Source organism: Pongo pygmaeus, chromosome 1, assembly GCF_028885625.2.
Source record: "Pongo pygmaeus isolate AG05252 chromosome 1, NHGRI_mPonPyg2-v2.0_pri, whole genome shotgun sequence".
Lineage (NCBI taxonomy): Eukaryota > Metazoa > Chordata > Mammalia > Primates > Hominidae > Pongo > Pongo pygmaeus.
Genome location: NC_072373.2, coordinates 155492487 through 155516725, shown reverse-complemented (window position 1 = coordinate 155516725; position 24239 = coordinate 155492487). Strand labels below are relative to the sequence as shown.

General features: G+C 38.2%; 1 protein-coding gene across 3 annotated transcripts in view; it reads right to left on the bottom strand.

The window, feature by feature from the left end:
- ERICH3 (glutamate rich 3) overlaps positions 1-14439 on the bottom strand; it is a 113275-nt gene extending 98836 nt beyond the window's left edge. For 2 of the 3 annotated variants that reach the window (XM_063654134.1, XM_054482175.1), the window contains exon 1: positions 14141-14358. In XM_063654134.1, coding sequence (XP_063510204.1) covers positions 14141-14163 — 23 coding nt within the window. In that variant the 5' untranslated portion in view covers positions 14164-14358. Of the gene's footprint in view, positions 1-14140 lie in introns of all 3 variants that reach the window. The other variant, XM_054482167.1, reaches the window with a different exon arrangement.
- Between the last annotated feature and the right edge of the window lie 9800 nt (positions 14440-24239).

The window sequence follows — 24239 nt, the reverse complement described above, 5'->3', positions numbered from 1 at the left end:
GTGTGTGTGTGTGTGCCTGTGCACACACATGCACAGTTCCAAAACCCCCTGTGGAAAAACAGAAGACACCCACTGTCTTTTAAAGGCCAGAGGGTAAAACTGAGAGAAGGGTAGTCAGTCAGCATGCTTGCTGCCAGACACAAAGGAGATTAGAATAGTTATTTTGTGCAATAAACCCAAAGTGCTTATTATGAGCCTGGCCTCCTACTAACCCAAGGTTACAAAGTTGCACAGCTGCATAAGCACAGTCCCTGCCCTGAAGGGACAATCCAACCAAAGAAAGAATGGCAGTGCAGTATGGTGTGCTACAATCACAACAGCAACTGTTTATTGTGTGTGGCATGCACAATCTCACTTAATCTGTAAAACATCCTATGTATCAGATTATTATCACATTTCACAAATAAGTAAATTATACTCATACAAGAAGGGTATCCAAGAAGAACTGAAATCTGAACTGGGTCCTAAATGACAAGTCAAGTGTTGAGGGAAGAAGTAAAACTTGGGTGGGTAATTGTGGGGACAGAAGTACTATCTGGATTCATTCTAAGAAGCAGGGAAATCATACACAAAGTCCCAGAGAGAGAGATCACAAGTTTCTGTCACCCAAATAGGAATCTGTTGATTATTTATGCTATGGCTTGGCTGTGCCCCCACCCAAATCTCATCTTGAATAGTAATTCCCTTAATCCCCATGTGTCATGGGAGGGACCCAATGGGAGAAAATTTAATCATGGGGTTATCCTCATGCTACTCATGCTATTCTTGTGATAGTGAGTGAATTCTCCTGAGATCTGATGGCTTTATAAGGTTCTTCCCCTTTTGCTCGGCACTTCTCCTTCCTGCCACCATGTGAGGAAGGACATGTTTGCTTCCCCTTCCACCATCATTGCAAGTTTCCTGAGACCCTACCAGGAACCTCTTTAAACTTCTTTCCTTTGTAAATTACCCAGTCTAAGGTAGTTCTTTATAGTAGTGTGAGAACAGAGTAATGCAATTTAACGTAAAATTAATATAATAAAAGGGAATTGAGTTTACAGTATTATTAAACTGTAAATTGTTGATTAAGGCAGTTACCATTATGTGTCAAATAGACTTTAGAGTGCTATGTTGGCTTGGAAATCTGATCACACTTTTTTTTATATTTGATCTTGGAACACAGTCTTTTATAGATATGAATAGCCTACTTAAACTCTTTAAACTACCATCCATTGATTATAAGAAGGCTCAATATACATGTGTGCACACATTCAGACACATAAGTATATATATTCATATATATATATACATAAATACTTTTACTCGTGTATGTATAATTTTCAGTTACTTTCTAGTCTTTGGGTATTTCCACAAATGCTTATGAATGGCACCTAACGGCTGTCAGTGATTTCCACTAGTTTTCTGTGATGCAAGTCATAGGGTCTGCTTATCTGAATCAAACTTGGCAAATTTTTAAAAAACTCTCACATATTCTTTTCAATGTGAATAGTACTATTTTAATGTACAACGGGAAAATGTTCAGAAATGATCCCACAGAGTGAGGTACTATGAGAAAGAAAAAAAGAAGGAAAGGAAAAAGGGAAGAAAAACCAAAACAGAAAAGCCAGACACCAAAGAGAACAAATCAATAAACTTACTATGTGTGTTGAGAAGGAAAACATAATCAACCATGTTAAAAACCTCCTAAGTGCCCTAAAATGTAATTCTTACGCACAGTAGTAAGATTTAAAATGGTAATGACATCTGGGCAAAGGTTAAAGAGGTTGACTAAATTTTAAATGCTCAACCATTTAAAAATAATACCCATAAGATTTTCACCAGTCTTTCTACCATTTGTCAATGTCACAGCAATGATGCAGTTTCATGAGTTTGTCTTGAATTCTCAAATTTGATAAAAAGAGCAAGTGTGCTAGAGAGGTACAAATGCTCTGGGTCATTGCTTCCATTTTTATTAAAATTCTCAGTTGTTCAGAGAATGATTTCCTTAAAGGAGCAACCTCATTTTGAGGGGTCATGAATTGGTAGGTCAATGTTAATTTTCTTTCTAAAGATTCATGAATCTGAGAAGAGGTTGTCATTTAAAAGAAATTAGTTTAATTGAACAAGAAAGTGATTTATTGACTGGAAACACCTTCTCTATGCTCCCTTCCAATTAGCTTGGGACATGTCTGCTTATTTTGAACTGTGTATTTTATTTATTTGGGGTTTATGTCCCTTAAGAATTAAATCCTAAAGACTTAAGCAACATATGCTTTACACAAAGATAAAAATAAATACACAACAGGTGCCATTCACTGAGTACCTATTATATGTCGATATTTATTAGCTCCGTATTCTTAAAGGAAGGAAATAAGATGCAGAAATTAACTCTCCTGAGTTTACATAAAGCATAACTGGAATTTAAAGCTACATCCTTCTGACTCCAAAAATAAATCCTCTTCTGAAATAGCATGTTTATCTCATAGTTTTTTGCACTGGACATTGATTTTTTTCTCTTTGGAATAGCAGTCCTTTTAATTTAGAGGAAGAGAAAAAAATGGGAAAGATGAGTTTCAGACAGTTGGAATTTTATTCATTCCTTCTTTGAAGGGTTCCCATTTTTTGCCCACACTCCCGACTACAGTTTCTGAATATCTCTGTCTTTTAATCACCCTGCCTGAGCTCTCCTTCTCCCTGTCACAGAATTCTCAAGTTTGATTTTTGCTCCATGCTCTTGCATGTGGCCCTGAAACATCAGACTTTCCATTAATTTTTCTGAGCCAATCTCCTCACCAAGGACTGGAATTTCAATATTCCTCTTCACACACTGCAGCCTGAGGCCAGCCTCACTCACTCCCTAAGGTTTTATTCTGGAAGGTTCCAGCATGAATTGAAGTTCCATGTCTCCAGCTTGACTGAAAGGAAAGAAGAACTATGGGAAAGAAGATTCTAAAAGTCATAATCTTACATAAATCCCTATGAATTGTGGTGAAATATTCATTTGTTGCAGTTGCAGAGAGATTCCCAACTATTGACTTCAACAGAAAAAAAAATGTTCAAACTCATTTTTATAAAGGCTTAGGAGATGATCAGAAATAAATCTGAAATTAATTTATGACTTAAAATTGAAGGCAGATATCATTTTGTTAAAAAAAAGGAAAAATCCTAATCTGGTATGTACAGTTAGTGTTCTACTCAAGGTTCCAAAAATTAAGTAAGACACAGTAAGTAGAACTTAAAAACAAAAGTTAATTAGAGGCATTAACTTCTCCTTACAGGCCAGCTTTCACATGATTTTATATCATCCTTGCCTGCTTCTAAGAACATGTCACCTAAATAAACAAGTAATGCTGCTGTCTCCTCTCACTTATTTGAAGTCACAATAGACTACTGCAGTGATGACTGAAATTATACCATGTTTGTAAAGAGTACTTTTTACTATTTAAAAATGTTTCCCAACCAGGCATGGTGGTTCATGCCTGTAATCCCAGCTATTTGGGAGGCTAAGGTGTGATAATTGCTTGAGCTTAGGAGTTTGAGACCAACCTAGGCAACATGGTGAGATCATATCTCTAAAAAAATTAAAAATGTTTCCAGATATATCATTTTATGTCTTTCCCCTTCTTCAACATTCTTTCCCCAAATTAATCTCTCCAGGATGCCTTCTCCAATTATCCCAACTCTGCATCTAGCTCAGGACTTAGGTATGGAAGTTGTCCTGTAGAAATCTGTGCCTACTTATGTACCATCAGTATTATAAGCTACCAGACACCAAGCGAACCTATTGACATATACTATGTGTCAGGCCCTGTGCTAAATGTACTACAGCATCTAATTTAACCCTAACAACAACTACAAAGCAGATATAAATCCCACAAGGATGGAAAAAAACAAGAATCAGAGAAATTACAAAATTTGCTTAGGGTCACACAACAACTATCTGGCAAATATGACAATCTAAAACTCAGCTGAAGTCCACTAGCAGCCAGTCACTAAAGCTCTGTAGTGGACATGGCTGACTGGCTACAAGAAGCCATGCCCAAACTTGCCTTCCTTGCCTATCTCTCATAGTAGAAGTTAGAAAGTCAAAAACACCCTTTCCTACTCTCTCTTATAGCAAGGCATGTCCACTGCTGCAGTTATGGTTCATGAGATGTAAAGGAAAGTCTAATGGAAGGGTTCTAAAAATGGTGTCCTTCCTTATTTTTGTTAAAAAAAAAAAAAAGAAGTCTTCTTTTTACCCATCTGTTTCCTTTTGGTTTGGAGTGGTTTGATAAGAATATAATGCCTAAATCTAGGGTAGTCATCTTGCTAACATAGAAAAAAATAAAAAAATGTTGCAGAGATAAGGCCCCAAGTCCTGATATTACTAAAAAATATAATCACCTACTTGTAGGACTACTTGTAAAATTAATAATAACTTTTATTATTATTTAAGCCACTAGTAGTTTGGCTTTCTGTTACTTTCAGCTGAATGTATTCCTAAGGTCACTAAAGTCAGAGACATATGGTAGGAATTATTGAGCTAAGTTTGGGGCATAGTCCTGGGATACAATGAGAACCCAAAGATGTAGACAGGTATGGTCTCCACCCTATGGAGTTTGCAATTTACATGGGAGATATAAAAACTATTCAAATGCTACAAGGAAAGTATCTGTGTGGTACTTGTTGATATAACTTTAAAGACAAAATAGTCTTAGAAGCAGCTCTTTAAGTAGTATAGCTTTATCAGCATAGTTTTAAAAACAGAATAATCAACTTGAATAATCCATAGGAATATAATAAAAATGCAAACTATAATTATTTATGGATGTAGAAGTTCAAATGAGTTTGATTTTCCTCATGGTACTTTTCTGCTCAAAGTAAAAAATTTTCAAAATACAGATAAATACAAAAAGGAAGATTTAAAAAAAAAAAAAACACTGTATCCCTAGTACCCAGAAAGTTGAAGTTCCTTCTAACTCTATTATTCTAATTTAGAGCAGATTATTTTATTTCAATCTAAACAACAGAAACAATATTATGGTAAATATCTTGGAGCAAGCAATGAAGAGAAACAGCTTCTTTGTATGAGAGCCAAATAATATTCACAAATATAAAATATTACAATCCATGGCATATAGAGAATGCCAAATTAACTGCTACTATAAAACACTATGATTCAATTCAACTTAAAATCCTTAGCTTTTAATGCTGTTTCATAACTACTATGTGCAATTTATATTGTCTGTTTAGTTCCCTGCTGTTTCTTTCCTTGCTTCAATATTTTGCCCTAAGAATTTTCATTAATTTGTAAATGTTTATGACTATTATAGAAAAATAATAACAGTCACATAAAAATGGATCACCAGCTTAAAATGTTCAATTTTCTATTCCAACCAGCATCAGGCACTGAGAGGTAGGAAGTAATTTGATTACTAATCAGACTTAACAGTTCAACACTTACCTGTAGAGATCATTGATTTATTATCTTAATTATTTCTCCTCACTAAGGCTTTACTCATATTTTTTGTTAGCTTTGACTTTTACCTCCCTTTTGAACTTTTGGCTTCAAATCTCCATTCTCCATGTTATAGACTTAATGTCTGTATCACCCCAAAATTCATAACCCACAATGTCATTATATTAGGAGATGGGTCCTTTAGGAGTTGATTAGGTGAAGGTAAAAACCCTCATGAATGGAATTAGTGTCTTAAAAAAGAGACCTCAGAAAGCTCTCTCACCCCTTCTGCCATGTGAGGGCCCAGCAAGAGGATGGCCATCTGCAGCCTGGGCGACAGAGCAAGACTCCGTCTCACAAAAAAAAGACGACCATCTGTGAACCAGAGAGCAGGCCCTCACCAGACCCTGCAAATGTCTCTTGGGCTCCCCAACCTCCAGAGCTGTGAGAAATAAAATTCTATTGTTTATAAGCCACCCAGTCTATGGTATTCTATTTTAACAGCCCAAATTGACTAAGACCCCCATGACTCCCATATGTTATCAATCAATCATTTATTTTAAATGATTCTGCATTTCTCATAAAAACCACTTTCAGCCTTTGCAGAGCCAAGTAATGAAGAGCATCAACAGCTACAAACAGCTTGCGTTAGTTTGGTAGGGCTGCCATAACAAGGCATCAGGTAGCTCAAACAACAAAAATTTATTTTCTCATAGTTCTAGAAATCTGACATCAAGTTGTCAGCAGGGTTGGTTTCTTCTGAGGGCCATGAGAGAAGAGTCTGTTTCAGGTCTCTCTTTTTGGTTTGCAGATGGCCATGTTTGTGAGCATGTCTTTGTCCTAATCTCCTCTTCTTATGAAGACACCAGTCACATTGGATTAGGGTCCAGATATTGGCCTGATTTAACCTTAATTACCTCTTTAAAGACTCTGTCTCCAATACAGTCACATTCGGAGGAACTGAGGGTTAGGACTTCAACATATAAATTACAGGGGGAGGGGGAGGCAGACAGAAGGGAGGGTGGCACAATTAAGTCCATGACACAGAAATAACCAGAAAGAAGGTGACCAACCTAAGTATGTATCATGGATTTAGACAGAAGAAATAAGGGACATCTTTTCTGAGTACATAAAAACCCAAAATACCATACCTTGATTCTGAATTATCTGTGCTGGCAAACAGAAAAAGATCATTGATGACCATCAAAAAAGGGCATAGATACCTTCTACATCCCAGAACATGCATGTAGATTTCTCAGAAAAAAGAGAAGAGGATAATAAGGATCTCTAAGAGAGTCCCCAGAGCAGGGGGAAACCATGCTTTCACTGTCAGAAAAAACTGCACTTCACAGTAACCTGCTCATCTACCAAAAAAGTTAACCATACAAAAGAGACAAGGGGACAAAGACAGCAAGAGTAAGTAGACCCACAAGAGAATAAGAAATTATTAAAGAATCCAGATCTATATGAAATCTATGTATCTACACTCTTCAATGTTCTTCACTTTTAAAGTATGCTTCTTGTGGCTCACTGTGAAAGCAATGATTTTACAATTGTCAAAAAATTTTTAATCCTAATACTGAAAGAGTCTCAGTAAGGTAGGATTTTTCAAGCTGCACTATTCAACTTGTCACATCTTTTTCTCTTTCCTCCAGAAAAACATTAATCCAAAAAGGCAAGCTCTCAGGCGAATTACTTTAATCCAACTATATTTCCTGATACGACAATTTGCAGCAATGATGTTGTCAACAAAGGATGTGTTTCCTTACTGGGACTTGTGTAAGAAGAGAGTGATTTTAGAGCTTCTGGCCAGTGAAAGAACCAAACGACTTCTGCTCTGCTGGAACCCAGAGGTATAGTAAATCCTATCTTATGTTTGGGTCGACTTTTTAGTTAGCACAACATGCAAATATACTACCTGGTTAAAAAAAAAATCTATCCTTGAAAATCACTTATTTAACCCATGAAGTGCAATACACATGATTGTGTGTTCAACGTACTATTCAGCAATTTTTGTATGCTGAAGTTTTAGAACCATGGATCTAAGCCAAAGAAATAAACAAAGGAAACATCAAAATGCAGTGCCTACAGATTCAAATAATTCTCTCTTGAGTATGTAGACATTGTACAAGTAGGGCACTGCACAAGTCTTCCTATTCAATATAATCAGGATTAGCAGCTGGTCAGTTAAACAAAAAGTAAAATTAATGAAATAACTGTATATGAATACGTTTACCTTAAATTTTTTTTAATTAAAAGCATAAATATACATCTGTTCACTATTTTTTGTGATGCCAAGGTCTTTATTTTGTCTATGACTCAGCTGATTTTCCTCTTTTTTTAATATGAATCATACACATAATATATCATTTAGGATTTCCAGTTTAGAAAAAGGTGACAAAGACACTTACAAACCAATATGAATGTTTAATCTTAGATTTTTTGTTTTTGCAAATTTTATCCCCACCTAATTTGACAGATTTATTTAAACTGATTGACATGTACGGAATCGTTCCATAACATACACTATTCTCAACTACTTGTGTGGGGAAGTGAGTAAGCCATAGCAGGGGAAATTCCAATAATTCATTCTGCACACCACTTCTCTTGGTCTGTACCAAAATGAATAACTAAAGGTTAGAAGACTATTTCAGTACTACCTTCAGTGGCTAAAGTTTTAATTGAAAGTGATAGCACCAGAAATTAAAAAATCAAAAATAATTAAACTTTACTTCAGGTTCCAAATATTTGGGGCTGATTTTTAAATTCAGAATTGAATCAGAAGTTTTATTTTCCCATCTCCCTGAAAACCTTGCATGGATATATTAATAATCAAAATAAGTTAGGCACATCGCCACCTATCCTCCTAGTTAGAGATGCTTTTTCTCAGCAGAGACTGAGAGAAACCCAAAGACTTTCCTGGGGGAACTTGGATAAGGATAGTTGATATAGTTTGGCTCTGTGTCCCCACCCAAATCTCATCTCGAATTTTAATCCCCACATGTTGAGAGAGGGACCTGGTAGGAAGTGATTGGATTATGGAAGCACTTTCCCCCATGCTGTTCTTGTGACAGTTAGGGAGTTCTCATGAGATCTGATGGTTTAAAAGTGTGGCACTTCCTCTTCACTTGCTTTCTCTCCTGCCGCAATGTAAGACGTTCCTTGCTTCCCCTTCACCTTCCACCATGATTGTAAGTTTCTTGAGACCACTCCAGCCATGCAGAACTATAAGTCAATTAAACCTTTTTTCTTTATAAATTACCCAGTGTCAGGAAGTATCTTTATAGCCGTGTAAGAACGGGCCAATACAATTGTTTTAAGGGAATCAATTTCTATTGCTCAAGTTTGCTTTGTACTCCCTTAAAATTGATCTTCCTGAAAAATGCACTTCCAGTCATGTTGATTTCCACCCACTTTTTTACAATTATCTTTGAATTTTCCAGCAGAAGGACACATCGCTCTTCATCTGGTGGTCTTATTAGGTAGAGCTTTGAGCTTAGAAAAACATCTGAGAAACAGACAATTTGAAGTATTGCACAGGTATTGATACAACAAATGACTTTCATGACTGGGCAACAAATCTAATTGCAAGTCAAACACTGTAGTTTCCAATCCTTAGCTTTCAGTATAGTTGAAGAAGGACCTAATTGAGCTGTCATTTGAAAGATCATCAAAAACATTTTTTGTGTGTGATCACTATGTGATTTTTGGCTTATAACTCTGAAGGAATTCAAAGAATTAAATGACATTGCCATAACAAACCCCTTTCCATTCCCATCTACTTACATGAACATGTTTGTTAAAGCAGTAAGAGAAGAAAAGACATCTATATATATTTTTAAAAGAGCGGAATCTATAACATGAAATGCTTTACAGAGGAAGCCACAACAAATAAGCCTGTGCAATTCAACTCATTTAAGCACAATCAATTTACTCCTTAATTTGTTAATATTTAACGGGAGGGTGAATAGAAACTACCAAAGTTTAATTTAAATATTTAATGACTTAAAGTCTGAAATTCTGTGTGAAAGAGATAATTTTGGTGGTGTGAGTGGGTAACAAACAGACTAGAATGTTACTGTAGCTATCCAAAGTACATCCCAGTTTGCTAACTCAGAAGGCAAGAAACGTATGCTACTTAAGAATGCAATGGACCTTTCTTTAGGAAATAATGTGGTGGGTTTATCATTGTTGCCTCTCCTGGATACACATACTATGTAAAATTGACAACTTGACCTAACGGTAGTTTTTAGTCTGCCTTCAGTGAAAAACGACTGCATTATCAGGGAGTACTAAGGACGTATTAATTCTTTCTTTACCATGCTTCAGTGTACTCTGTCATTACGGAAACACTTCTTTACATTAAAAAGGTATAAACTAATAAGTCTAAACTAACAAAAAATGCTTCTAAACCTTTGAACAGTCTTTCAAAACATATGTCTTCTGCATTTTTTTCTTGTCATGAGCTATAATGCTTCTCATTCTTCCTTCCTCAAAGAAAATTTACAGATGAGTGTGATTATCTCTATTTAGAGCCAAGTGTATCTTTCACACAGAAAGCCAACTTGAGCCAGAGGAGACATATCATTTTATCCCCATGCATGACTGAGGGATATAAAATCACTATTCCACCTCTAGAACTCATGCACAACCCACAAACACACACATAAATAGCAACATGAGTGAAATTTAGCAAACTAGAAGGACAATCAATTGTAATTTTCCACTCTAAAACAATTTCATTTGAGATAGCAATGCTGGAAATGGTATTTTATAGTTGACTTCTACCAAATTATGATGCAGCTCAGATTCAAAATCTCTATTTTCTTTGGCAGAAGTTTTAAAAACCGTTTTTATTTACTCCAAACTCTATCGGAACAAAGCCGGCACAGGCCCTTTGCAATTTTTACATCAAGTGTTTCATGCTGTAATTAAGTAAGCAATGGAAATCAAAGGAAGCGCTAAGAGAAGGAATTAGGACATGATTTATTGATTGGTGGCATTTGAGGGATTTAAAATTTTTGTTTTAGTGTATAACTGCACTTTATTACCATTTTACTCTTAAAATGTAATAAGTACAAACTGCTTCAGTAATGATAGAAAAGCCTTCTCAGGTTTAATGAAACCTTTTATTTGCTACTGAAACTTTTATTATTTCCAAATGGTAACATAAGCAAGAAAAAGTCATTACTTTTATTTGAGGAAAAACTTTAGCAATTCAAATAATTTTGTTCTTAGGTGAATTTTAAGACATTTAGATTTGTTGTGTTTGTGCTTATTGTTTTCATTTACTTTTGATAAATTACAACCAAAAAATGTATACACACACACTATTATAAAATTAGCCTCTAATCATCTATCAAAATACTAAATACTTACATACAGCCATCCTCTATCAGATGTTGGTCTGATCCAGACACAAATTTTTATATATTTAGGCTCCTGCACATCTCAGTTGTTGACCATGTGAGGCAACATAGTGTGATGGTGAAGAGAAATGACTCTGATGCTATATTGTCTGGCTTTGTATTCCAGCCCTTACCCTTCCTAGCAATGCTACCTCTAGAAACTTCTCAGTCCTTGTTGCGGGAAGTCAGGGACCCCGAACGGAGGGACCGGCTGGAGCCACGGCAGAGGAACATAAATTGTGAAGATTTCGTGAACATTTATCAGTTCCCAAATAATACTTTTATAATTTCTTATGCCTGTCTTTAATCTCTTAATCCTGTTATCTTCGTAAGCTGAGGATGTACATCACCTCAGGACCACTGTGATAATTGTGCTAACTGTATAAATTGATTGTAAAATGTGTGTTTGAACAATATGAAATCAGTGCACCTTGAAAAAGAACAGAATAACAGCGATTTTTAGGGAACAGGGGAAGACAACCATAAGGTCTGACTGCCTGTGGGGTCGGGCAAAAAGCCATATTTTTCTTCTTGCAGAGAGCCTATAAATGGACATGCAAGTAGGAGAAAGAGATCACTAAATTGTTTTCCTAGCAAGGAATATTAATATTAATACCTTGGGAAAGGAATGCATTCCTGGGGGGAGGTCTATAAACAGCTGCTCTGGGAGTGTCTGTCTTATGCGGTTGAGATAAGGACTGATATACGCCCTGGTCTCCTGCAGTACCCTCAGGCTTACCAGGGTGGGGAAAAAACTCTGCCCTGGTAAATTTGTGGTCAGACCGGTTCTCTGCTCTCGAACTCTGTTTTCTGTTGTTTAAGACATTTATCAAGACAATATGTGCACCGCTGAACATAGACCCTTATCTGTAGTTCTGCTTTTGCCCTTTGCCTTGTGATCTTTGTTGGAACCTTATCATTAGTTCTATTTTTGTCCTTTGCCTTGTGATCTTTGTTGGACCCTTATCAGCAGTTCTGCTTTTGCCCTTTGCCTTGTGATCTTTGTTGAACCCTTATCAGTAGGTCTGCTTTTGCCCTTTGCCTTGTGATCTTTGTTGGACCCTTATCAGTAAGTCTGCTTTTGCCCTTTGCCTTGTGATCTTATCAGTAGTTCTGCTTTTGCCCTTTGTCCTGTTCCCTCAGAAGCATGTGATATTTGTTCTGCTTTTTGCCCTTTGAAGCATATGATCTTTGTACCTACTCTCTGTTATTACACCCCCTCCCCTTTTGAAACCCTTAATAAAAAACTTGCTGGTTTGAGACTCAGGTGGGCATCACAGTCCTACCAATATGTGATGTCACCCTGGTGGCCCAGCTGTAAAATTCCTCTCTTTATACTGTCTCTCTTTATTTCTCAGCTGGCCGACACTCATGGAAAATATAAAGAACCTATGTTGAAATATTGGGGGTGGGTTCCCCCAATAAGTCCTCAAATTCCTTGTCTGCAAAAATGAGGGTGACTAAAAACTGGCATGAGTGGGAAGATTTAATAAGGTAGTTCATATAAAACACTAGAATGGAGCCTGGCACATTGTATGCACATAATAAATATTTAGTTCTAACACAATTTTCATTTCTGAATACATGCATCTCTAGATTGGATGCACCATCCAGCAATACCATTTATTCAACACACATTTGTTGAGTTTTATTTTGTTCTGAACACTGTCCTAAGTAACGGGGGCAGAGAAATTAATACAATATGGTGCCTACTTTTCAGGAGCTTGCCATTTAAGTGCAAAGTATTTGTTGCCATCTTAATACCTTTCCTGAAGAGTACCATGAAACATACTCTTGCATTAAATCACAAATTTCCCTTTTCCCCAGAGGCTTGGAATTAATGGAACTTCAGAAAAATTTGACTTCAGTTTCTGAAATCTTAATCATGCACAATTTAATAAATAGCTACATTTTTTTCACATTTTAAAATAGATTATTAAATGGTCTAATCAGATTCTAACTAGCCAAAAACTTGAAAAACATAGGAAGACAACCATGACTGACACATTTATTTTCCCAAATGCAAACATACTGCAAACATCAGCTGCTGAAAAATAGTGCTATTCGCATCTTACGTAGCATCTTACATGACCCACAGATAACTAAAAATTGCACAGGAGTTCAGCATCAAAATGTTAAAAAGTACCTAAATTAAATTCAACTTGAGATAAAACAAAAAGTTTATTTAATCATAGCTATATCACTTTTCTAAAAGTTCTGAAACTGATTTCCAACATGGCACCTTATATGGCTTTAGTTTTTTCAAACATTTTCATTTATGCCATTACACTCAGAGAATTCATTAAAAAGTAAAATCTTGAGGTTTGGGTATAAGTTCCAACACAACGACTAATGTGGTATTTCAAACATCACAAACTCCAAATGATCTCAAATATATTGTCCTCTGCTAATTTGCTGCTCCTAGAAATGTGCAATAAATGCAATTGAAAAGGAAAGTGCCTTCAATTTAATTGCAAGATTGACTAGGATATTTATCTTCTTACTAGATGTATCATAATAAAAAACTGTCTAATATGCATTACATTGTTTAATTCAGGAGGAAATTGGATATTCTCCCTTCCAATAAAAAAACGAAACTTTTTTTTTTTTGCAACAGCCAATAATGACGGTGTTCTTTCTAGAATACATTGAATATTGCCAAAATAGGTCCTCTAAGGGGTTCACCTACCTAAAGCAACTGAAGATCATGAGTAAATACACAGGCACACAACTCCTCCGTCTCTTTTCCTGTGCCACATAACCTTCCTTTATTAAAATACTTTTTAAAGACCCTTATGGTCCTTTTGAGATTGGGCAGAAAAAATCCCTGAAATAATACCCCCTCTTCCCAATGAAACATCTTTCAATACTGAATGAACTCACACCTCGCTTGTATGTAAGCTAAGGTGAGAATGCATCTCTCAGTCTCAAACCTCCAAACGAATACTTATTTTGGTAACCTCTTCTTTTGCATCTAAACACACATGTTCCACACCACAGGATCTTCTTGATCCCAGCGAAGGTTCTTGCTTAATGTATGCGTTTTTCACTTCCATTTTTTAATCCTTCCAGGGTGAAAATTTCAAAAGGGGCGAACGTGGGTGAAAGAAACGAAGAAGGGGAGGGAGGAGACATGATGCCTGGGATTTCTGCCATCCTCGCTGCAACCCAGAATTCGTATATTTTTTCCTTTCCCCAGCCCTCCCCCTCGATCCCCTCTCGCCCCTTCCCTCCGCAGCAGGAGGGAGGAGGAGGGGCAGCTGGCTGAAGCCGCCACCTGCCACAGCGTGGAAAAGCTCCAGTTGTCACTTACCCAGAGGGGTGAGAATGGCTCATTTTTGCAGGATCCCTTTTGGACCCCGCGGCAGGTGCGGAGGGTGGGTGCGTGGGGCCCCGTGCGCGCTGGCGCTGCGACAGTCGCGCTCGAGGGGTGGCTCCGCACTGAAGTCCCCTGTGCGCGGGCACCTGGGCTGGGCCGCCGCCGCCCCTGGGCGCCCGGGCTACCCGCAGCCTCCCGGGCTCCCACCCTCCGTTGGTATCCACAGCTTCCCGGTTGCTAAGGGAGGAGAGAGGCAAGAAGCGCCCAGGGTCTGGAGAAGCGGAGGCGCTGCTGGAACCGAGCCTGCGGAAGCTGGAAGTGAAGCCAGCTTCTACCCCTTTTTCTGGGCCCTGATAGGGAGGAGACCCAGGCAAGCCCCTGCTCTGTTGCTCTAGGGCGCGAGTTCCCCAGGTATCTGTAATATGAAAACACAAACACACTCGTGCACACACACAGGCGCACACGCACACATTTTGGCTGGCGTGCTTCCTGCTAGGCCCTGGGGAAGGAAGGACTGGGTAGCGGCTGAGGATAATAAGAGCAGGGAGCAGCTACTGTGTGATGCGGTGGTTTCCAGTGCTAAAACAGCGATTGCAAATTCGAGGGAAAGAAGGACGTCTCTCAATCTGTTTTGGGTTTTGAATTTGTTTCTGCATCTGTAAGGCATTACAATAGACGCATTTTCTCCTTGGAAAACCCCTATCCTTGTTCCTAGCTGAGGTTCCCACTTCCAGTGGGCAGGGCTGACAGTGCTGGCTTTCAGAAGATGGGGGAGACGCAGTTATTCAGTAAAGCACCCAGAAACAATACTTACATTGGAATCCAGTACATGGAATGCAGGGCTTAGATGAAGCAGCCTGGATTTAAATGAGGATCTTAATGTGGAGGAAGTTTAAGCACTAGACTCAGATAACCTATTCTTGTTTTGTTCATGCTTGGTCAGGTGTTTTGCAGAATGACTTGATCTCTGGCCTCAGGTTCCTCATGTATAAGTGAAGGGTTGGACGCATCAGTGGTGACTGAGCTTTCTAGGGTCTCTATTCTGGGTCAGCCACATTTAGAGGTGGAAAGAGCATCACCTCATTAATGTCATTCTGCTTTTCCTCACGTGGTAAAGGCCCACTGAGTATGACAGAGTTCAAACTCCTTAGTGTGACATTCAGGGGCCCTCATCACCTGGCCCCAGCGTCTTTCCCGAGCCTGTGTGACCACTTTCTCTACTACCTTAAACTCTAGCAAAACCAAACTCTTGCACTATTCCTCTAGTGGAAACATACTTTGCACCCTTGACTACTTGGAAAACTTCTATTCATCCTGGAACACTTAGCTTGAACACTTCCTCTTTGACATCCTCAGGTGTGCTAATGACTCTGGCCTCTGGGGGCCACTCGGCTGGGATATGCCTGTTTTATGCTTACCCCCTGTATAACACTTGCTAAAGTAGATGCTGCTTTTTCTACTCAAATGCAAGCTCCTCCATTTCATTTTGTACATCTATTCCATTTTTCTATATTCTCAGAAGGAAGCAACAGTTTAATAAATGTTTGCAGCATGAGTGAAGGGAAAAAAAGAAACTCTTGAGTGGCAGCATTTGTAATGAGTTGTTACTAAATGCTCTCCTCAGCCTTTTATTGAGCACTTACTATCTCATTTAATCCTCATCTTCATTTTATGAGACAGGTTTTTTTCTCCATTTCATAGCTATCGAAACTAATACATAAAGAAATTAATTATTTTTTCTGACATCTACAGTGGCTTCCAATGGGAAAAACTAGGATTCAAATCCAGATCTATCTGATTTCAGCCTACAAATGCCTTTAACAATTACAAGTTGATTTACTTTTCCGTGGCCCCTATAAATTGCCAGAGAAGCCAGATATTCTATACCATTACAGGTTTTGGACCTGAGTGACCAGAGCCATTCCAAGAAAAAAAAAATATGATGCTAGCCCAATAGCTTAGGTCCTGAGACTGAAGGATTCAAGGCGGCTTCAGATCCCAACTGGCCAGAGCTAGACTAAGGCAGAGGTCATCTCCCCGTGCCCCTCTACCGTATGTCTATCCCCACTAACACTGATTTCCATTTGAGGTTGCCCTTAATGCTCACTGTAACTAGATTTCACCTGGATAAAAACTGGGACTGGGGAAGGAGGAGGAGGAACTAGAAAGATACATTGTAACTTGCCTCAGGTGTTGCCAATCCCTAAGAATGGTGTAAATAATGTAATCTTATATAGGTACTGGTTGTTACAAAATTCATTTTCGCAAATAGAAAATGGTATTTTCTCACTGGTTCAATGAGAAGGGAAATTAAAATATACTATTTAGATACTCAGGATTCTGTAGAAAAGATTCACCAGCACTCTGCAGACAGTGAGGTACCCTCAACAGCATGTATTAATTCATAAATGGGGTTTGAGTTCTCTACCCCTGTGAGCTCCACAATTTCACATTCCTGATGAAAACTGCAAGGAAGCTACTAATTTTCACTTCAGAAAATGCTCACTGTGAAAATGTATTGGGAATTTAGCCAGAATGAGTTTTTATGTTAATTTCTAGAATGGAGATAGGGAAAGGGAATAAAGAAAAAAACTAAATTAAACTGTTTCAAGACCAAATAGTCACTGGAGTCCTTTTCATTTCCTCACAGGAAAAAAAAAAAAAGTCCCCAGATGTCCCCAGAAGTATCATAAATTTATAAAAAGATTTCAGTTTTATAGAAAGACCTGTGGAGTGAGAGTCGGGGTCAGGAGATTGAGAGAAGTAGAAGGGCAGCAGGGAGATAAGGATTACACCTACAGTGTTGATTGGATCTTCATTTAGGGTGAACAGCAATTGGACTTAGGAATCACAGATCTAAACTATCAGTGATGGTCTTATTTGTTTTCTGTTGCTATAACAGAATACCACAGATAAGGTGATTTATAAAGAAATTTATTTCTTACAATTCTGGAGGCTGTGAAGTCTGACGTTAAGAGGCCACATCTGGTGGGGGCTTTCTTGCTGCATGATAACATCACGGAGAGCATCACACGACGAGAGGGTAAGAACATGTCAGCTCAGGTCTCTCCTCTTCTTATAAAGCCACCAGAGTCATCACTGGGGGCTCCACTTTAATAACTTTATCCAGTCCTAAATACTTCCCAAAGGCACCACCTCCAAATACTATCAACATATGAATTTGGAGATTAAGTTTCCAACAAAGGAAGTTTGGAGGACGCGTTCAAACCATAGCACTGACCATGTCTTGGATCAAAGGTAGGCAATGTATGGTTTGCCAACTACATCTGATCCACTGCCTGTTTTTGTACAGTCTATAAACTAAGAATGGATGCTACAGTTTTAAATGCTTGGGAAAAAATCAAAAGAAGAATAATATTATATGATACATGAAAATTATATGAAATTCACATTTTGATGTCCACAAATAAAGATTTATTAGAATATGCTCACACCCGTATTTTTTTTTTTTTTTTTTTTTTTTTTTTTTTTTTTTTTTTTTTTTTACAAATGACCTATGCTTTCATGTAACAATGGCAGAGTTGAGTAGTTGCAACAGTGACTTTATGGCCCATGAAACCTAAAATGCTTGCTATCTTTCCCATTACAGAAGAAGTTTGCTGACCTCTGGCCTAACTTATCACCACAATTGGAGATGTAACTTACCCTCACAGACTTTGAGAACAAGGACCACACCTTTGTATTCCCAGTACCAAATGCTCTGTGCCTCTCACAGAGGGGTGCTGAATAAATAGGCACATGAAGAAATTAATGAATAGGTTGAAGAAATAAGTTTTCCATGTGTTTATTATTCTCCTGAAAGACAGAGTTCAGGTTACCAAGACTTTCTCCCCAGATGTTATCCCAAAGGCATTTTGGAGATCTTCAAGGCTATCACTCCCATCTCAGTCCACGAGTGTCAGGACCTTAAAGCATGATGAGTTGATGTGATCCAGAGCTACTTTCTTTATCAGCATTATATAAAACCTCAGTAGGAGGCGAATAAGATAAGCATTTCATCAGGACATGCTCCATTGTGCAGAAGGTTAAATTTACAAGCGAGTTTCCTAGCATCCCCCAATGTTAGCTTGGGTTGCTCAAAACTATCGCATTGAGAGGCTGAAGAATGAAGTGCCAATGTACAAAATTTAACTTCCAACCTTTGATAATAAGGGGTGCACTGCCCTGAAGTTGTTTTCTATTGTCTGAATGTCCCCCAAAATTCATGTGTTGATATTTAATCACCAATGAGATAGTATTAACAAGTGAGTCTTTAGGACATGGAATAAGACCTGAGAGTAAAACCTCATGGATGGGAATAAGGCCTTTATAAAAGGGCTTGAGAGAGTGGGTTCACTGCCTTCTGTCCGTTTTGGCCTGTGAGACCCAGTTTTCCCCCTCTCCAGAGGGGGAACAACAACCCGGTGCCATCTTGGAAGCAGAGAGCAGCCCTCACCAGACAACAAACCTTCCAGTGCTTTGATCTTGGACTCCCAAACTCTAGAACAGTGAGAAATGAATTTCTATTTTTTATAAATTATCCAGTCTCTAATATTCTGTTATAGCAGCACATGCAGACTAAGACAATAAGCTTAATTCCAGTGATCCATTTAGTGAGGCATGGCATTAGACCTAGGAAAGGCTAACCAGGCATATTCAATGAATAGAGTGACAAACTCAAATGTGCATCCCTAATTTAGAGTTCTGAACAACATGGATAGGCAAGCTGTCTCCAGATCTTTCTATCCCTATTTTTCAGTTGCATCAAATCTGTAGACCGATCAGTTGGAATAGGGACAGTCAATTGACTTATTTAGTGGCCATGGGAAATCAATGACATTTTCTAAGCCTGTGGTCTCAGAGATGAACAGAACTCCTGTCTTCCCTCAAATTTGAAGTCTGTTGGGTAAAATGATGTGCAAAGAATGACAAATCAAAATGCCTAATGCTATGATGCAAATGTGTGTAAGGTGTCTTCTAACTAATGTTCCTGCCCCCTCACCCCACAACAGGTCCAGCTATGTACCCACTGTCTCTGATGCTAAACATCACTCCACAATTACCACATTATTATTTCTTCTATCCTTGAGACCCTGATTATTTCTCACCATCCTGTCCCAGAGATTCTATATGAGGAGAGGGAAGAGACTGGACAAGATGAAAAGAAGAAGAGAGAAACATAAAGATCATTGGAAAGAAATAACTACTAAGAGACCTCCAAGGAGAATAAGGGACATTTATTTTTACATTTTTTCCAATAATTATATTTCTGATAAATACATTCCCCACCCCACCCCAAAATGTTTCTCTAGAGAATTCAGGAAGAACTCACAGAAGAGTCAGGGCTTAAGATGAGCCTAAAAAGATATGTAAGAGTTGGCTGGGGAGATGGAAGTTGGGAGAAAGAGGCAAGTCTTCCCCAAGCCAAGACTCCCCATCAAAGCCTCTCCAGATGAGGGTGGACTCAACTAGTCTCTGTAGACCCTGCCCTTGCTTCTGTAATCTGAACATGAATGGAGGCTGTGATTTGGAACTGAGGAAAGGAGAGGAGAAAGAGAAGTGGTAGGCAGAGATAACTTCATCAAGGAAATGGGATTCAAGCAGGGCTCAGGTGTGTCAAGCTGCTGCTTCAAGGTTGCCTTCTCTTCTACTGTGGATTGTCTGTGTCACTGTTGCCCCCTATCCACACACTGTGTTGTTGGTGTTCATGTCTACTCTCCTCCAACCCTAGCATAAATTTCTGCTCTTTCCTTCAGTATCAATGAAATTACCATGATTTAGAAAGTATTTAACAAGTATTTCTTGAACAATGATAGAAAGAGTGTAATCCATGTTTTCCTTGACACTCCAGTTGGAGGAGAGGACATGAAAAATGTGACATAAAAAGAGTAATAAAAGGATATTTCTTTGGCTCTGGCGCCACCAATGTATGAGTGAACTTGAGAGATATTAAGGAGCTCAGCATGTCTGTGATTGTCCACCACTAGCCAAAAATGCATTCTAAACAACAGGCATTGAATTTTGGGAGAGGAACTTAGTAGAGTCATCACAATGGCCTGATCCAATAGAAGAATAGGTTAGCTTACTTGATCCAGTGTTTCTGAAACAGCTACAGATGGCTGACACTACTGCTTGCCATTAGAAATAGACATTATACTTGGCATTCACAGAACTAAAGCTCCACTTGGCCCAAGATCAGAAAATATCCATTGGCCATTTACCATATATCAGGTACTCATTGAATCTTTGCACCTGTGAGGTAGGTTTTATTTTTATCACTACTTTACAGATGAGGAAGCTGAGGTTCAGACAGATTAAATACCAGCTACTAAGTGGCACAGCTGAGATTCAAATCCCGTTGTCTATGTTTCTAGAACCCGCACACTTAAACACTTTGCTGTATTGCTTCCCACATCCAAGAGGTAAGAAGACATAACCTCACAAAGAGAAGGTAATAAATGCAAGGTCACTGATCTCAAATAAAAGCTGTTCTCAATTGTGCCAACTGTTCTTCTCCCAACCCTCATCACTCACAGTGACTCAATAATGTGGCTGGTGAAAAACAAAACTGAAGAGCAGGAATTTCATTCATTACCACACATCTGTTTTCTGACAGAGTAAATAGTATACTCCACGCCCTCTCACCCTTAAGAGCCACCATCTCCAAAACATTTTTATAGCTTCATTTGGTTTAAATGACTTTGGAGTTGGCTCTTCCATGGAAGCATAGCAGCACTGGTCTTCAAGCATTCCTGCATCATAAACTGCTGGCTGAATTGCCTTATTCTGTTCCTCTCCACAACCTTTGAATTAAATTGTATAGACAAGAAAATTATGATTCTTAAACTTAGGTTATAAGTAGATTCATGGTCTCGAACAGAAGACTAGGATTGTTCATTTGGGAGGTAGATGACAGTCAAGCTCATAGAACAAACCATGTGACCTATACTATCTTTAAAAAAAAAGAATAAACATAACTTTATTACTTACACATTCATGTTGTAACTCAGACTTGATTAAGGAAATGCCACCTGATGGGACTTTAAGACATAGATATTGATTAGGTAAAGATTCTTTTTGGTAATGACCATATTAGTTTCATGGAAATAAGCACCGTTAAAGGAGTTCATGGATTTTTCTCATAGAACTTAAATACTCTCCAGACAAGCATGCTTTCACTAGTAAATTGCTTAGCCAACACTTCCTCCCTAAGGGCACATAGGTTAAAAAAAGTTTTGTTGCTGTTGGAGTGATAACAAATTCTGAACTAATGAAAATTTCTTGTTATGATAAAAGACAATAACTCAATGGAAGTTGTGGAACAAACATCAAAGAAAATACAAAGAGAAAAACACATTTCTGGAGTGGGAGTTTGGAGAGAGTGATTATTCATTGGTGAATTGCAGGAAAACCCAAAGCAGTAAAAATAAATTAAGAAACAGGCAGATGATTAAAATAGCACAACCATGCTCCTAAGGCTCTGCAGATTCACTTGAAAAGAAAAATCTGGGGATTCCTTGATATATTGACAGTTTGTAATATGATCCCCATAGCTGACCCAAGATCAGAATTGTGGGGTTTCTTCGTTCCTCTGGGCTTCTTTTTCAATAAGTTTTTCTCTCACTTAAAGGCCACATCAAAATCCACCTTTTGGTTGAGGAGGAAGAATCATGACTACAGGGTTTATTCTCTGCACTTGTGCAAGCCTGTCACCCTAGGGAGCTTTTATCCCTGAGCTAAACGGTCAGTCAGACAGGATGTGAGAAAATGCTCTGATGAGCCAAGGTTCTGCAACATTGGAAACAGGAGCACAAAATTTTATGGTGCTCATTGTTCCAATGTGTTCCGTACTCATACACAGCAACCAAGGCTATTTCTTAAGCTGTAAGCCAAAGGGGAAAAAGCAAAGTGGTTAACACTGGAGTGTGCTATGATGTGGAGAAATATTTTGTAAGCAGGGAAAGGAAGTCGAGAGGGGAATATACAACTTTACTCACTTAAAAGGCAAATAAATGAAAAAGAAAGCGGCAAAGTCGACAAGGAAGGTGCATAGTTTCATTATGCATAATCACAAAAAGTAGAAAGCCCACAAATCCCCTCTAGTTTGCTTGGCATTAAACCTCTGCACTTAAGAGTTGAGTAGTTATGCTTGTGATACTGTAAATTCTGAGAATTTTTTTCAGATGTACCAAAAGGCCATGTTATGAAGAATGGATTTAAGAAGAAGTAAGAGGTTCCAGTTCCCCTATTTTGTCCATATGCAAACCAGCGATCTAGGTTTGAATTAGAATTCAATCACTTTAAAGATGTTATCACTTTGGGTTATAGGGAAGGCTTCTATATTTCCACCTCTTGGATGTTAGGCATGGATGGCCATGTGACTTGTTCTGGCCAATGAAATATGAAAAGTGACGCGTGTCACTTCTAGGTAGAATCTTCTAAGAGATCCCGCAGAATTCTTCATCTTTCTTTTATTGGCCCCAGTGACCAGCAACATTCCAGATGGTGGTGCTTTCCTCAGCCTGTCCTCCTCACTGAGGATGATGTGGCACAGAGCCACACACAAACCCATGATGGACATGACATGTATGAGAAATGAATCTTTGCTGATTAAAACTATTCAGATCTGGGGCTGCTGGTTATCACAGCAAAGCTGGCCTATGGTGATGAATACAGCCATAAATTAGCTATGTGATTTCGAGAAAGCTAGTTTCCCAAAGCCTCTATTTTCTAATCAGAAAATGAGGAGGGCCTGGTATATAGCAAGCATTCAAAAATGGTAATTTACCCATCTTCATGATGATAACTACACTTTATTAGATACCTACACTGTGCCAGTCACTACCTTCCCTGTACATACATCATCTCTCATCCTCACACCAATCTTATAAAGTAGATGTTCTTGATCTTTTTTATAGATGATGAAACTACGCCTCAGAGAGGTTTATAGACTGATGAAGGTATCAGCTTGTAGGTGGAAGAATCAGATCCTTCTGATTCAAAGCTCTTGCTTTATTCACCATGCTACCTCTGTTAAGAGAATGCAGCTAATGCATCACTAAATAACTGAGAACTTACAATATTAAGACAAACATCATAACATTAAAAAACAAATAAAAAGAAAATAAATTAGAATTTTAAATTACTATATTCTTCAGACAAAGCACCTTTATCACTAAATGATTTTGTTTTCATAATTCCAGCTAAAGCCATGCTCAGTCATTCCCAACCTAGGGTGACCAACACCTTAGGGTTTATTAACATAATAATATGGGTCTGCAACCTATTCTCAGGATTTCCACAAGCCTAGAAGAAATGAGAGTTACATAGGGCAAGGTGGCCCAAGCCAAATAAAAATTGCTTTTTTCTTTTTTATAATAATTATAGTGGGTCATCTCATTGTGGTACATTTGACTTTCTCATAGGAAGACATTATTTGTTATTTTTCCTGCATAAAAGTAATCTTTATCGAAACACTACATTCATAGTAGTTCAAAAAAATTATACAAGGGCCCATTAGTTATAAAAAGGTTGTTAAACACTACTATATCCCAAATCTTAAATTTTGGCCAGTACAAGTGTAAATTTTCATTTCTCCATCTCTTTGCAGCTTAGCTCCTAATAACCCAGGTTGTCCCCTGTAGTCCTGAGAGGTACAGGGAAGTAACACAGCAGGAAACATCGTAGGTGATGACCAAAGGAGGATGGCAAAAAACACAGTGTTAGTAGACGAACCAGCCAGAGAGTGAATTCAGGGAAAAGAAGAGGAAAGCCACTTCTCTTCAGGTCAATTCCATAAAAGGAAGAGCTGACAGGTGAAATGAAAGTGACAGACTCAAAGTTACCTTGTCATTTATGGGGAACAGAACAGAACACCTAGAATTTGCAGAAGGATGTCTCTCAGAGAAATTGGCAAAAGACTTTGTAGACGATGTGGGTCAAAATGAATAAGACTTTCAAAATGGAGTTCTGTGACCATCCTTCCTTCTACCTCCCCCTGCTAGAAATCGGCTATTGATTTCCAGACTAACTAAATTAAAGGCTCTTCAGTTGTAACAAAACAAAGATAGTGTTTCAAAGACACCCTTTAGTC